Genomic DNA, 15,465 nt, shown 5'->3' on the forward strand with positions numbered 1-15,465 from the left:
CGCCGGGCAACAGCGGCGGCAGCCCGGCAGCAGCGGCAGCCTCCGTCCCCGCGCCGCCCGCGGCCGCCCCTTCCCGCTTCCGCGTGGTCAAGCTGGACTCGAGCTCGGAGCCCTTCCGGAAGGGCCGATGGACGTGCACGGAGTTCTACGACAAGGAGGGCCTGGGGCCGCCGGGGGCCGCGGCGGGCGAGGGCGCGGCGGCGGCGGCGGCGAATCGGGCCCTGGAGGCGCTGCGGCAGAACCCGCCGGCGGAGGGCCCCTCGGAGCGGGAGAGCCCCTGCGGGAGTTCGCTCAGCAGCGGCAGCGTCAGCACCCTGAGCCACTACACCGAGAGCGCCGGGAGCGGGGAGATGGCCGGGCCCTTGGCGGGGGCCCCGCAGCCGGCGGCCGACTTCCTGCCCGGCCTGCCCCAGAGCCTCTCGCAGTCCCAGCTGCACCAAGAGGCCGGCTTCCCTCCCCAGAAGGCCAGCCTGGCCGCCCCCCAGCAGCCTGGCATCCTGGCAATGTTGCCACCGCAGCAGCAGCTGCCCTACGCCCCATCTGCGCCACCCCCTCCTGTGCAACCGCAGCAGCTGCCCTACAGCAGCATGGGGCAGGCCCCGCAGCAGGTCTCTGTGCAGATGGCCCCTGGGCACATGAAAGCCGCCAATCCCAATTCCCTCCAGGGGCCAGACTACACCCAACATCAGCCGATGCTCCAGGCTCCACTCTCTTCTGTGCAGCCCGGGACAGGGGCACCAGCCCCCGCCGCTCTGGCCCCAGGTGGGCAGCCTTCAGGACCAGCACACCTGGCTGTGGCTCCCACTCAGCCCGTTGCCAGCGTCCAGACCCCAATGCCACCCTCAGCAGGAGCAGGAGCTGGCCTTCCAGGGATGAATGCCTCTCAGCAAGGAGCCCTGCCACCTGGGGTGCAGCAGCCCCTGGTTGCCAATCCGATGGCCCCGTCCATGATGCCACAAAACGCTGCCCCTTCCCAGGGGATGCTGCCCCTTCCCGCGGGGATGATTCCGCTGGGGTCGCAAGCGGGCCTGTCTGGCCTTCCCCAGCCCCTTGTGATTGCCCCACAGGCCACTCTGTTGCCGGCCCAGTCCCAGCTGCAGTCGGGAGAGCCCCTTGTGCCGGGAATGGCTGGCCAGCAGGTGCCCGCCATTAGTCCTGGCCCTGCCATGGGCGCCGTGCCCGTTTCAGGCCACTGTGCTGCTAACGTGCCCCCTCCTCCTGTCAGCTTGGCCCCTTCGAAGAACGTCGCACCGTCTCCAGCCGTGCAGAATGAGAGCTTGGCTCAGAAGTTTCCCCCGTCTTCATTGACATCTGCGAGCATCCATTTGCCCATGCCCCCGAACTCTGCTCCGTTCTCTGCACAACCTTCTCTCGCTCAGTCGTCGGCCGGCCGAAGTGAAGAAGCCGGGCGCTCCACAGATCCCCTGCTGGTTGGCATCGCCCAGCCCCTGGGCCCAGAGAGTGGTGCTGGAGTCCCCTCGGCCCTTTCGGACGGGGCTGGCAGCATGGCGGCCTCCCTCTTCCCCCTGAAGGGCCTTCCGCTGACTGCCCAGCTCATGGATGGTGAGGATGACGGGTAAGAGCACACCGGTGAAAGGGTTCCTGGGAGATTCATTCGGGGTCTTCAGGAAGGAGCTGTTGAGCTGTGGCACCAGTTCCCAGAAGCTGGGGGTGGGGTGGGGGGGGGAGAGGAGAGGAGTCCCGGCTGTGGTTCTGGGTGGATGGGTTGATGCCCAGCCGCTGGCCCAGGGTGCAGTGGGGACACCTTGGGGAGCCCTCACCAAAGATGCCTTCTTCTCAGGGGCCAGCGTGTTTCAGGGACAATGCTGCAAGTTTTTGGTCCCACCGTCAGGCATGTATCAGTCTCTTGACTTGTGTATTTAGAGGAACCTAAATGCGCTCAAAAATCTGTGGACGCATTTACTTTCCAAATATTTCCACTTCTCTCATGGGGAGGAGGGGGTGTGTGAACAGGGAGGTATTGTTTCTAACGCTGCATATTTCAAGGCCGGTTCAAACTTGGGCCTTCCTTTCCTCCACCTGGTTTGTTCTTGCTACTCTGCGATGTCAGTTTTATTCTTTTTTAAGCAGTTGTTCATTGTGTTTCTTCAGAAAGACTTTCAGAATGTATGTGAGGTTTTTGAGAAGGCCATTCTGCAACAGGCATTGCACAACGAGTAGGGGGGAAATATCTCAGACCTTGTGGGAAATGGGGTTGTAGGAATTCAGCTCTTCCTTTGGATCGCCCCCCCCCCTGTAGCTGAACCAACTTGGTCTTTGCCCTTGCGAGACATTTGTGGATACCTTTCAGCAGAGAAGTTGTTGTTGTTATTTCTTGCTCTATTTCTCTGTGGCGTGGACATCGTGGCTGTCTAGTTTCCAAGCAGGTGGAGATGGCCGGAGGGGAAAGGCCGAGGGGATGTCCGAGGGAAGAAAGTGTTTCTGGTGCCTCGTTGCGTGGGTTTGCAGATCCAGCCTGCTTTCTTCCTGGCCTTCACCTCCACGCTGTTGGCATTGGGCCGGAACCTAACAGCCTGGTGCCAGCAGACCACGCCCACCTCTGCCTGCTGCCTGCTCTGGGCCAGCGGCTGAAGAGAGGCAAAAACTTAGCCAGAGCGTATCCATTGTTTGTCCCCCTTGTGTCCTGGTCTTTCTTTCTCTGCGCTCCTGGGGACCTCCTGGGCAGGTGCCTTAGATCCCAGGTTGGTGAGCTTTATCAGTACTGTTTGAACCTGCCTGTCTGTATTCCTTCCAGCCAGCCTGAGCCTCTGGGGCAAAAGACCCCCTTGCATGAGTTGGGTCATGGCTGCAGCAGCCGGGAGGGGTGTGTGGTTTGGAGTACACAATCCCTGTGTTGTGTCCTGTCTTAGATGTGCTGCATTTTTCTTTCCATAAAGAAAGGTGTGAGAGAAGTGTGATAATTTTGGGTGTAAAGAATTTCTTGTCCCAGGCTTTAGTATTTCATGATTTTTTGCTATCAGTAGCAATAATTATCTTAAGACAGGGCTGACATTCTGCGTTTCAGAGGCGCATGCAAGTTTTCTGTTGTAAAATTGTATTTGAGTGGGAGAAAAGGGTTCTGAACTAAACGTTCTGAACTATTGGGGGGGGGGGAATAAATAACTTTGTTATACTGTCTTCTTATTCTAGAACTTGATATCCTGGCTATACTGGGAGCTTCTGCCACGGGAACATAGGGCAGCACGCAACAGTTATACCCTCCCCCACTGAGAGAACCAGAACAATTAGCTTGAGGTCACTAGATGACCTCTATGTCTGTGTGGTGTCAGGTTCCCCTTCCCCAGATCTCAGTCCTCCACGATCCACTTTGAGGGGCTCAGTGGGAGAGCCTCTGCTTGGCCTGCGGAAGGTCCCAGGTTCAATCCCCAGCGTTAACAGTTAGAAAGATCTGGCAGTAGGTGATAACGAAAGACTTCTGCCTGAAACTGATCTTGATGGACCAAGGGCCTGATTCAGTAGAAGGCGACTTCGTGTGTGATTCCCCGTCATCGTTTGCGGGATTTGAACATGAAGTTTGCGGGATTTGAACATGAAGTAGAACAACCTAGAATAGCATTCTGCCTAATGATGTGCCTAATAATTGTGGTCTCCCACCAACACTGCTGTGTCCTTCAGTGAGAGAGGAGCTCTTCAGAAGATCCTAGTAGTGTCACTGGCAGCTAGCTGTTTGGTAGGCATGAGGAAGCCTTTGGGACCGTTTGGATCTTGACCACTTCCTCCTCATTGGCTCCTTGGTAAGAGACAGCCGACAGGGTACCCATGCCTGCATCTTACATCTTCAGTCTGTCTCTTCTGGTTCAACCAACTCAACACTTCATGAGCCTCCTCTGACATTAAGTGGGGCAACTGCAGAAAACACTGATTTCTCAATAAACTTTGTTTAAAGGTTTCTGGTGCCCTCTGCCCTTCATGCTCACCTGGTGCCTGCAGATTTGGCCGGGTGTCCCACCACTTCCCACTCAACTTATATTTGCTACTTCTCTGTGACATGGAGCTGCCTCAGTAACAGGGCTGTCCTACGGACACTTCCTGGTAGTATAAACCTTGTTGAGTAGGTCTTCATTGGTATTCTGACTAGATCTACTTTGGATTGCTCTCTGAGGCATATTTGTACAGTTACGTTTGGCTCAGTTATGTTTGCATGAGCGCAGAAGATGCCAGAGGTTGGGTAAACTAATGGGCCACTTTATTTAACTTTCAACATTAAAATGGCAAGGGCATATAACTGGAAGTGGCACGGTGAAGGCCAGGGGTCCTCCCTTGCTGCATAATGGGCGAGCCACCCTGCCCCTAGGTGGAGCCGACAGCAGTTGGTTCTCACCCAGCCAGCACAGCCAACGGGATATGCCCTGGAGATCCAACCCCCTAAACCGCACAGCTTACAGTGCAGATCAATCCAGGAACCCCAACGGGTGGTCTGCATTCTTCAGCTGGCCGCACAGCCCAGGCCTGATCCTGCAGGACCCCTGTGCCCAAAACGGGTTGCTGAATGGTGCTCACTGAGCCACAAACAATTTCCAAACAGAATCTCTCCATCTGTTTACGGGAGAGAGTGTCAGCCACCCCATTGTCAATACCAGGAACATGACTGGCAAAAAACAGTATGTTGAGACGAAGGCAGCTGAAGGCCCGCACCAGCCCCATGGCCCTTGGGAACTTGGACGTGTGGGAGATGATGGCATGAACCACCAGCATGTGGTCACACCAAAAGTGGGCAGTGTGTTCTGCCAGCTCCTCCCCCCCCCCCCCCCCCCCCCACCCCCCCCCCCCGCCCTGGAGCAACAACCTTGCATGCAAAGTTGAGGTGCTTCAGTAATTGCTGCATCTCCCTCAAGGTTGCCTTTTTTCTACCAAGAAAAAAGGCCACCCTTGCTTGCACATTGAGAACCCTTTCCCAGGATAGACAGGACATCTGGGCCACTCTATCTGACTCTACTCCTGAAAAGGTCAGCCTCTGCACCAGGCCCTCGGTTTTTGCAGGGACCAAAGGGACCCCCAGTTCCCCAGACAACTCAGTGAAAGCAGCTAACAACTGCACATACTGTCCCGTCCCCTGTGGGCCCACAAAGAGGAAGTCATCGAAGTAATGGACAATTCCAACCTGCTTTAACCCGCAAAACCCATTCAAGGGATGAACTAAACTGCTCCAAAGTGGCACAGGAAACAGAACAACCCATGGGTAAAGCTCTGTGCTTGTAGAATTTTCCTTCAAAGGAGAATCCAAGCAACCCGAAGTCATCGGGGTGCTCAGGAAGGAAGTGAAAGGCTGACTTAATGTCACATTTTGCCAGCTTCGCCCCTGGACCACAGCGTTGCACAACGCGAACCACCTGATCAAAGGTACGCAATTGCTCTGGAATGGCACCATTCACTGACCCTCCCCTCGGGTAGGACGGGTGATAAATTAATCAAAATTCACCAGGAGTCTTCTTGGGCACAGTGCTCAATGGGGAGACCTTTAAGTTAGGCACAGGTGGAGAAAAGAAGGGTCCTAAAATGCAGCCCTCTGCTCTCTCCTTCTCAGTCTTTGCCCGTACCACCCCTTCCATTCCCTTAACGAGTTGGAGATTACCTGCCAAAGGGGGAGGGGGTGTCCTGCAGCCTACCAAAGGAATCCTAACCCAAATAGGAAACCATTTCACAAATACAAGCTGTATTTCTTCCTGGGATACCGCCTCAGCCAAGCTTCAAGAGCCCTCAGCTTTAGGGGGCTGGGTCCCTTTCCCCAAAGACTGCCCAGGTACACCACCGCCTGGCTTCCACTAGCTTCTGTGTGGCTTAGCCCTGTAGCACATAGTAAACGTGTGTGATCCCCCACATAGTGGGCATTCGTGCCTGTATGAACAGGCTTTCCTGTTACAAACCCCTTGGGACCCAAATTCCCAACACAGCGGGGGTGGTGGTGGTGTTGAACCGCCTGCCCCGCAGAAGCATGGGAACCAGAAGGAGCCTGGAGCCAGTGAACCAGGTGATGACCCCGCGGTCAGAGCAGTCGCCGGTGCTGAGCCTGGATGGGGACATAGCCTGCAGCCAGAGCTGTGGGTGAATTTGATCCCACTGGAGGGAAGAATTCAGGGCAGCCGGCATCCTGAACTCCTCGTCCTACTCCGACCAGGCCCAGCCCATGAAGCTCATGTAGCCTTTGTCAATTATATCCATACATATATCCAGTGATGAGGTCCTCCAGGGCTGAGAACGCACAATAACCCCTGCATAGATGAAACCGGACAACCAGTTGGCCCATGTCCTGTCCACTTTATGCTGCTTCAGTTTCTCTTTATCCTCCATATCGTCTTAATCCTTCTTTTTGAGTTCTCGATGATGAAGAAGAAGAGATTGGGTTTATACCCTGCCCTTCACTACCCAAAGGAGTCTCAGAGTGGCTGACAAACTTCTTTCCCTTTCTCTCCCCACAACAGACACCCTGTGAGGTAGGCGGGGCTGAGAGAGCTCTGACAGAAACTGCTGTTTTCCAAGCACAGCTCTTATCAGTACTATGGCTTGCCCAAGGTCACCCAGCAGGTGCAAGTGGAGGAGTGGGGAATCAAACCCGTTTCTCCCAGATTAGAGTCCACACACTTAACCACTACACCAAACACTAAAAATGTCAATGAACTCCCCCTTGCAGATCTTGTCCCTGGTTGCTGGCAAGAGATGATCTCCCAGGGTCAATGCAGTGTCCCGGAAGGCAGTGCCTTAGTGGGAACTGCCGCATAAGAGACTCCCCAGGAGCCCATGTAGCCCCAAGGGGGCACAGGGACAGCCGGTGGCTGAGCCGTTACACACACACACCCCGGGTGAATGCTATGGGGACAGGGGAGTACCCCTCGTCCGTGGCTGGACAGAGGCTGAGGTGCTAGGCGAAGTATGTTGAGGGGTGGAGGCTGAGGACCTAGAGGCAGCAGGTGGACTTCAGGGTCCACACAGCCAAACCATTCCCATGTGCTGTGCAGACTGACTAACCAGCAGCTCCAAGCTGCTCTGCTTCCACAACCGCATCCATCTCTTCCTCCTGACCATCTGGGGCAACTGTTCTACCAGTCGACGTTCCTGTCACCGTTTCCGCAGACAGGCTCCCTGGACCTGCTCCCAATAGAGGATAAATGGCATAAGACCTCATCCTGAAACTTCTTTTGCACAGACTTTGGTGCTGGGCCCTTCACCCCTTTAGAACACTCTTGGATGCCATACTCTCAACAGCACCAAAATAAAATAAGAGCAAAATAAAATACAATTTCCCAGGAGCAACAAAATGGCCACCAACTGCCTAGCACACAAAATGGCCACCGACTTCGAGGGAGAAGTCACACAGGACACAAAACCCACAGAGGCTATTCAGTTTTTCCCAGACCCTGACAGGCCTGATAACACCTCCCTGTGCCACCAGGGCTCCCCTGCCTGATTCCAAGGGATCCCTCTGCTACCAATGCCACCCCTCTGGCCCACCCAAGACCACATTTATTTATTTATTTATTTTGAGTTATGTCTCGCCCTACTCGAATGTCAGGCTCAGGGCGGGTTACATCAAATTTGTAAAAAATACAATATACACAATTAGCACAATTGTGTTATTATCCCCATGTGCATAAACGTGGGGATTAAGGGGCTGGCCGTCCAATGGCTTGCCTCTTTTCTCCAAGGTCGGGGACAAAGGGTGGCAGTTGGGGAACAGCAGACCTGGAGGCACCCACGTGAGTGTGAGGTGCCTCAGGGGGCGGTGCTGTCCCCAATGTTATTTAACATCTATATGCGCCCCCTTGTCCAGATTACCCGGAGGTTTGGGCTTGGGTGTCATCAATATACAGATGACACCCAGCTCTATCTGACGTTGGGCGGCCAGTCGGACTCCGGGCCAGAAGATCTCTACCGGGCATTACAAGCCGTGGCTGGTTGGCTCAGGCTGAGTAGGCTGAAGCTAAACCCAGCAAAGACGGAGGTCCTGGGCCTGAGTCAGGTCGGTTCAGGGTTGGGGCTCCCTCTCCCAACCTTCGATAGGGCGGCTCTGGTGCCAGCATCGGAGGTTAGGAGTTTGGGAGTGCTTCTGGACTCCGCTTTAACAATCGCCCAGGTAGCAGCCACTGCCAAGTCAGCCTTTTACCATCTTCGGCTGGCTCGGCAGTTGGTCCCCTTCCTTGACCGCGATGACCTGGCCACAGTGATCCATGCGACGGTCACCTTGAGGTTAAACTACTGTAACGCTCTATACATGGGGCTGCCTTTGTCGCAAGTCCGGAAGCTGCAGCTAGTGCAGAATGTGGCGGCCAGGCTGCTGATGGGTCTCACTAGGCAGGACCATATCAGGCCTGTCCTGAAAGTGCTGCACTGGCTGCCAATAGCGTACTGGATTCGTTTCAAAGTGCTGGTTCTTACCTTTAAAGCCCTATATGACCAGGGTCCGACATACCTGAGGGACTGCTTTTCCCCATATGTTCCCCCAAGGACACTACGGTCGGGGACTCAACATGGATTAGTAACTCCAGGTCCCAAAGATATTAAATTCGCTGTCTCCAGGGCCAGGGCGTTTTCGGTGGCAGCTCCTACCTGGTGGAACGAGCTCCCGGAGGAGATCCGGGCCCTGCGGGACTTGGCGCAGTTCCGCAGGGCCTGTAAGACGGAGCTCTTCCGCCAGGCTTTTGAGTTGGAGCCGCCACCATCACTATACCATCACTGTACCACCACCACTAAATGGAGTGGGTGTCATCAGGGAACGAAATAGCCCTGAAAGGAAGGATGGATCGCTGTACCACCTGGAGTCTATCGTGTCACTCTGGAACCACTTTCTCATGTGTGACCCCATCTGTTATTTGTGACATCTGGAGCACTTGTATTTTATAGGAATGATCGTTTTATTGCTTGTTTTATTCTGCTTTTACCTGTGGAATTTTGGCATATGTGCCCATCTGTTAGCTGCCCTGAGTCCATCTGGGGAGGGCGGGGTATACATTTAACAATAAATTAAATTAAAATAAATAAATTAAAACACTAGTAAAATACCACAATAACCTTCATCCGGTGCCGTTGTCATTGACATTAAAACCTCACAGATGCCAACACTGGTATGCTGTTCTGACCTACTGAGGGGAGGCCCAGTAAAGAGGGAGGGACGCCCATCGCCCTAGTTAAAAGCCTGGCAGAAGAGCTCCGTCTTACAGGCCCTGCAGAACTGTAAAAGGTCTCTGAGTCACACGTCAAGCATGCCAGGCGTGTGAGGGGAGGGGGCGTGGAGGGATGAGCGTGGAGGCTGCAAGCCCCCGAGCTCCCGGGATGAAGAAAACGTAAAGTAGCCAGGGCGAGCTGGCACAAGCTCCCAAGAGCCTCCTGAACCAAGCTGCGGTTCGGCTATTCCCGGCTCCGGTCGCCTTGCCGTGCTGCAGGCCACAAGGAGAGCTGACACACTGCCTCTCGGCTGAGCATGGAAAAGAGAAGAAGAGGAGATTGGATTTATACCCTCGCCCTTCACTCCGGAATCTCATAGCGGCTTAGAAACTCATTTCCCTTCCCCTCCCCACAACAGACACCCTGTCAGGCAGGGCTGAGAGAGCTTTGAGAGAACTGCTCATGAGAGAATGGCTCTGACAGAACTATGGCTTGCTCAAGGTCATCCAGCAGCTGCAAGTGGAGGAGGAGTGGGGAATCAAACCCGGTTCTCCCAGATTAGAGTCTGCGCACTTAACCGCTACACTAAACTGGCTCTCATGAGGCAACAATCTAGCTCGCCACCTCCTCCTCCCCACAGAAGGTCCTGGCAAGCCGCGACTCTCCCCTTCTCTTTCCGGGGAGGCAAAGGCAGCCCCCCAGCAAAGTGGCTGCCAGCTGGCCACCAGGTCAGTAGCTGTTTTCTAGGCACCTTTTCCCTCTTCTGTTGAGCCTTTCTGCGCACCTCTTCAGGTCTCCTCCTTCGTCCTTTTGTATACTCCCTCTTTTCCTGCTCTTTTCCTCTGTTACCTTTTGCATTCCTACATTTCCCTGCCCCTCTTTATCTCTCCAGTCTGATGGTCCTCCAAACCCTGTCCATTTCCAGTTCAGGCATCTAAAACTTGTGGCTGCACTTGGTAGCCAGCTTTTATTCTAGACAATTGGAAAGTCCAGACCCACCACAGTATTATCTATAACAATCAGCTAATTCCTTGAGTAATCAGTCTTTATACTAGCTGTGGTACTAGAAGGAAAACAGTTCTTTAAACTTAAGAGAATTCATCTCATTGGCCTGTGTCCAGCCACTCCACTAAGCTGAACTTCCCCAATGGAAGCACCTCCTACCTAAAGTAGGATACCATTTGCAGTCTTCAGGGCTTGCTGCCTTTAACCATACTAAATTAATGAATACATGAAAAGGTTTTTTTTTTTTTTTTACAATTAAGCAGTGATAAATTTTGTAACTTTTGAGCATATTACATTTTATTTGGTTAACAAAGACATAATTTTTACACAAGCTCAGACATTGTACAGTGTGCATCTCCTGGTGAAGGAAATTTCTTTCAAAAATGTGAAGAAATCTGGGTCTGCCTGTAACTTCTTTACATTTGAGTTTTGCTTCCCCCCCCTCCCCAAAAAACAACACTATACATGCTGTATAATATTTGAACTTCTTATAAACACACTATGTAGCTGCTGTTAAAAGAGACAGGACAATGCTGAGTTTAAATTCTTCTCTAAAAGAATTTATTCCAGGGGCATCTCCCAAGAGCAAGGAGCTCTGTGCCTTAAAAATTAACACTTGTTTAGTAGCAAGAGATCGATTATAGTACTTTTTGTCCTGGATTACAGGGAGTTGAGGGGGCAGGTTTAGAGGCCTTGTCATTTCTAGGTGTCTGGACCTCTGGGAGCAGGGCAGGGAACCCTGTCTCGATAAGGCCCTCATGGCCACTGCTCCTCAGAACAGATGGTGCTGGGACAGATAGAACACAGTTTTCCCAGACTGCAATCCTGTATGTGCTATAAATTGGGAAGAAGCCCCATTAAACTCAGTGGGACTTTTAAGTAACTATGTACATGGTCAGACTGAAACTCCCTGGCCGCTGGGTTTGGAAAACCTTTTTTGTAGAAATCAATCGCAAATCTATCAGTTTTTAAAAAGAACGCTCTTATCTGCTAGGGAAGGAATTATTACACTCCTCACAATACCTAGTTGTCAACATGGCCCAAGATTAGGATTCTTGAGTCCATAGATTAGGGCCATGAACAGACAAGACTGATCTTTTTAACTATTATCCATTTGTTGAAGTATAAGTACAAAAAAAGACGGTAGACTCTTCCCCACAAAAAAGGGGAGGCAGAATACTATAGAAAAAAAATAGAACAAGATTCTGCAAATACAGTTCATGCCAGTATGTAATACTAATAATTTAATTTAGTAGCTACTTAAGCATTATAAGCTTACACAAAAGTTGATTCCATACGTTGCAGAACCTCATTCCATTGTATGTCTATTCTGTTAAAGTTTTGCAAGAATAGGTCTAGCTGCTGTAAACTTATAAAATAGCTCTTGCCATTTCCTTTTTCATCTCTCTTCAAAATTCACTAGTTTGTGGAATAATTCTGTTATTTCCTTGATGCATTGTTTTTTAAATGTACCTAATTGTTTAGTTTTCAGATAGCTGGGAAGCTGTATGAACAGCACTTGTTTTCATTCAACTCCTGTCCATGTTTACACAGAAGTGACTCCTGCTGCTTCATTCCTTAGGTCTTGCAGCCTTTGTAGCTATGATATGGTTTGCGTAAGAATTTCTCAAAACTGAGATTGTGTTTTATTTATTTGTTGTTAATAGTTTGCCTTTCTCCCTGGGACTAAGTCAGTGCTGTTAACTGGATACAAAGACATCCAATAAGCAATGTAATAGGATCAGGATTGTGGAAATTAAAACCAGGTAAAAATCTAGAACAAAGATTAAATGAAGTATGGCATAATTTAAAAATGCAGAAATTATATAATAGGGTAATAGATATAGCTACAAATAATGCATCACATAATAGTATAGTTTACAGCCCCATCTCTATATTAAAGCACCTTTCTGAACCATTCAATTGTAATAACAATTATTACCTTTGCCAAAATGACCTCCTGAGTAATTCAGTGTTGCATAGTTTGTGGAATGCAGGAGAGTGGGAGGCTATTCCATAAAGGGGGGCCACAACAGAGAATACCTGCAATATGGACGCTGATTTTGCCCACTTAACAGGGTGGTACCTGCAGAAGGCCATGTTAAGATGAATGAAGTTGTCCTGGCATGGTGTAGGGAGGAGAGGCAGTCCTGAAGATATGAAGGAACAAGGCCACAAAGGGCTTTGTATGTGACAGCCAGCACCTTGGATCGAACCCAGGGTTGTAGCTAGTGTGGGGTGTATGGGACGATGCCCCCTCCTGATTTTCCAGTCCCCCCCCCCAAATCTTAGAGCCCACCCCAGGAGAGAGGCGGCAGGCTGAGCAGGCAGGGCTGGGGCGCAGGGTCGGGGAGCGGCTTCTGGAGGAGCAGTGGCTGCGAGGCGGAGTGGAGCTCACTGGGGCGGCCCATGCTCATGGCATGTCCAGCGCTGGAGGTGTTGTTCCCCGGGATTTCCCCGGGACCTGGCATCGGAGGGACAGGCACGTAGCTCTCTCGGGCTTCTCCTTCTCCTCCCCTCTGGCAGGCAGGTTGGTGGTGCCTCACCCAGACAGGGAGGGACCGGCTCCTCGGTCTGGTGGGCGGCTTCTGGCCCAACTGGGTGAGCTGGATTTGGGAGGAGGGAAAAACAGGCACCCCCTGGGGATTTCTTGGCACAGCTGGCAGCTGCAAGGTCTGGCTGGGGAGTTCCCTAAACTAGGATTGGGATTTATGAACCCAGGCCTTTCGCCCCTTGCCGCCACCGCCCCTCTTCCAGGCCGGCCAGCCGGCTGCTGGCAAAGTGAGGGCAGGGGGAGGCTGGTGGGCTGAGGGCCACGCTCTTCTCCGGTCTCCCGGGGCAGGCTTTTCTCCTTTGGGCTGCCGCCTTTCCCCAGGACACCCCTTGGAGCTTTTATTTTATTTTATTATTTCGTGACATCATAAGTGATGTCATTCCCCCAGGGCCCCCCGCCGAAAATCGTCCAGTGGTGGGGCTGATTGAACCAGGTAACTGACGGGCAGCCAGTGGAGTGGCTGCAGAATGGGAGTCCTGTGCATGCGCCACCGAACTCTTGATGGTTGGTTGGTTTATAAAACGCGACGTCTAGACCACCCTCCCCTGTTGGACAGGGCTCACAGCAGTGTACAACAGAACAAAATTCATACATAATTTCATAGTTAAATTAATTTAAAATGATACGTATATTAGTCAAACTAATTATCAGGTGCTAAACTTCGGTTGTGGCCAATAACCAAGCTGTAGCATTCTGCAGCAACTGGAGTTTCCAAGCTGAGTTTCTGGGAAGACCTATTCAGAGAACATTACAGTAGTCTAGTTCTGATGTTACCGTGGGTCATATTATAGCCTAATAGAACAGGTTACTAGTTAAATGATTTTTAAAGATTTTCTTAGTTATAGGAGGTTGGAAAAACTATTGCTCTGATTTTTTAAAACAAATAAGTTGTTAATATTTTTCTGCACAGATATTGTAGGTAGACCTTGGCAGACCAGATGAATTTACTGGGGCATGTCATGTTATCCCAAGTTCCTAACTGGATGGGGTGTTTTAAAATCAAATTATGTGGGATCAGTGTGATCTGGTTCAAAGACATTTAGACCTCCAAGGTTTGGAGCTGTGTAAAAAGTAGCTCCAACTTGGACTTAGAGGTGTGTGAGGCCTTTGTTGCTGCTGTGTGCTTTGGACTAGGCAGCAACCCAGGGTGCTGAGCCAGGGGCCCGCTTGCTTGTTTGTTGTCTTTGGTTCTGTAACCTCTGTGATCCCCCTCTGTAAAATGGGCCTAATTGGGGTGCTCAAAGTCTTTTGGAGGTTAAGAATTGCCTGCCTGTTTTAGCCAAATAGTTTTTGTAACCTCCCATCCGTAAAATGAGACATAATCTGTATGATGTGTGTGGTATCCTTTGCCTTATGAGCCTCTTCTGTCTGCAGGATGAGGAGGGTGTCGTGTGAAGGGATGATCTATAGTGAAGAATTCTCTGGCACAGATTCACTGAATGGCCTTCAGCTGATCGCTTACTGCAATACTGCAGTGGTTCTCAGCTGTACATTGGCACAAACATCATCTGAGGAAAAACTCCTGCTTTTTAAGGCCATGTGTGTGTAGGTGTACATAAATATTTCCAGAGGGGTGTCCCGGTTTATCTGTTGCAGTAACAATAAACAGGAGTCTTGTTGCACCATAAACACTTAAGTTTTATTCCAGCATAAGGTTTCTTAGATGCTTATGAAGGTATCTCCCTTTCCAGACATTTCATGTATGTGGCTGACATTGGGAAACTAAATACAGCAGGGTCGAGAGAACATGAGAAATGTAAGCAGTGCACAGGTAAAACTCCAAGAGGGCTTCAGGGTGATGCATACAGACCGAATTAAGGAAAAAATTGTTCACGTAACAATTACAGCTTCCTTCCTGCTTGGCCTAGACACTGCCCTTCTGATCCGTGACAGACATTTACTGTCTTATTTAATCACCTCATTTATACCCCACCTTTCTCTGCACTGGGGACCCGAAACAGCTTATGTCGTTCTCCTCTCTTTTATCCTCACAACAACCCTGTGGGGTAGATTAGACAGAGAGTGTGACTGGCCCAAAGTTGCCCAGTGAGCTTCCACGGCAGAAGTGGGCTTTGAGCCTGGGCCTCCCGGGTCCCCCCCCCCCCTGTTCGGCATTCTGATCGCTACGCTGCCCTACTGGGTTTTTTTCATTGTGTGAAAAATCCCCCCCTTAATTAGGTCTGGATGCATCTTGCTGTATCTTCTAAGACCCTTGTTCCTTTATGCGCCAGGGCGACTGATGAGCTCCCTTGCCATGTAAACTGTGTGAACGTTGTATAGTTTTCTGTGTTGTGTTCACATCTAGACTGGGCTTTGCTCCTTCACCTCAAGAGGGAAGTGGAATGTGGGTGCAGGAAATGTGGGTGCTTAGCGAGCCCAGTGTGGGAGGTCAGGTGGGATGGGTGCACAGCTCAGGAGACAAGTCCTGGCTTCTTACGGTTTTTATACATCTTTTTTTGGGGGGGGGCGCGGAATCCTAGAATTTCTTTGGCTATCCAGAGGCTCGGTGAGATTTTTCCTCTTTGGTGGCTCCTGTGTCTGAACGTGAGCCAGGCCTGATGTTCCTGTTCCCCTGGCCAGTGGGCCGATCCATCTTCTGCCTTGCAATGCAGTGGGGCTTCCAGAGACTGGCCTCCGCTGGCGGCCTGGGTGGTCGGAGCTTCTCTGGAAGGAGGTCGCTGACCATAGTGGACTGCCTACCCCCCCTACAGGGCTTGGGGGTGCAGGCAACAGAAGCCCGTGAGTCAGAGCTCTCGGTGCTTACAAAGGAAATGAAATTCTGAGGAGGC

The 15,465-nt window shown here is 51.5% G+C and overlaps 1 protein-coding gene across 1 annotated transcript in view; it reads left to right on the top strand.

Moving 5' to 3' along the window:
• TSC22D1 (TSC22 domain family member 1) overlaps positions 1-15,465 on the top strand; it is a 16,925-nt gene that overhangs the window by 591 nt on the left and 869 nt on the right. Inside the window, exon 2 of the mRNA XM_015425931.1 lies at positions 14-1,576. Coding sequence (XP_015281417.1) covers positions 14-1,576 — 1,563 coding nt within the window. The remainder of the gene's footprint in view (positions 1-13; positions 1,577-15,465) is intronic.

This window comes from Gekko japonicus, unplaced genomic scaffold (genome assembly GCF_001447785.1).
Source record: "Gekko japonicus isolate JY-2015 unplaced genomic scaffold, Gekko_japonicus_V1.1 scaffold3360, whole genome shotgun sequence".
Classification (NCBI taxonomy): Eukaryota; Metazoa; Chordata; class Lepidosauria; order Squamata; family Gekkonidae; genus Gekko; species Gekko japonicus.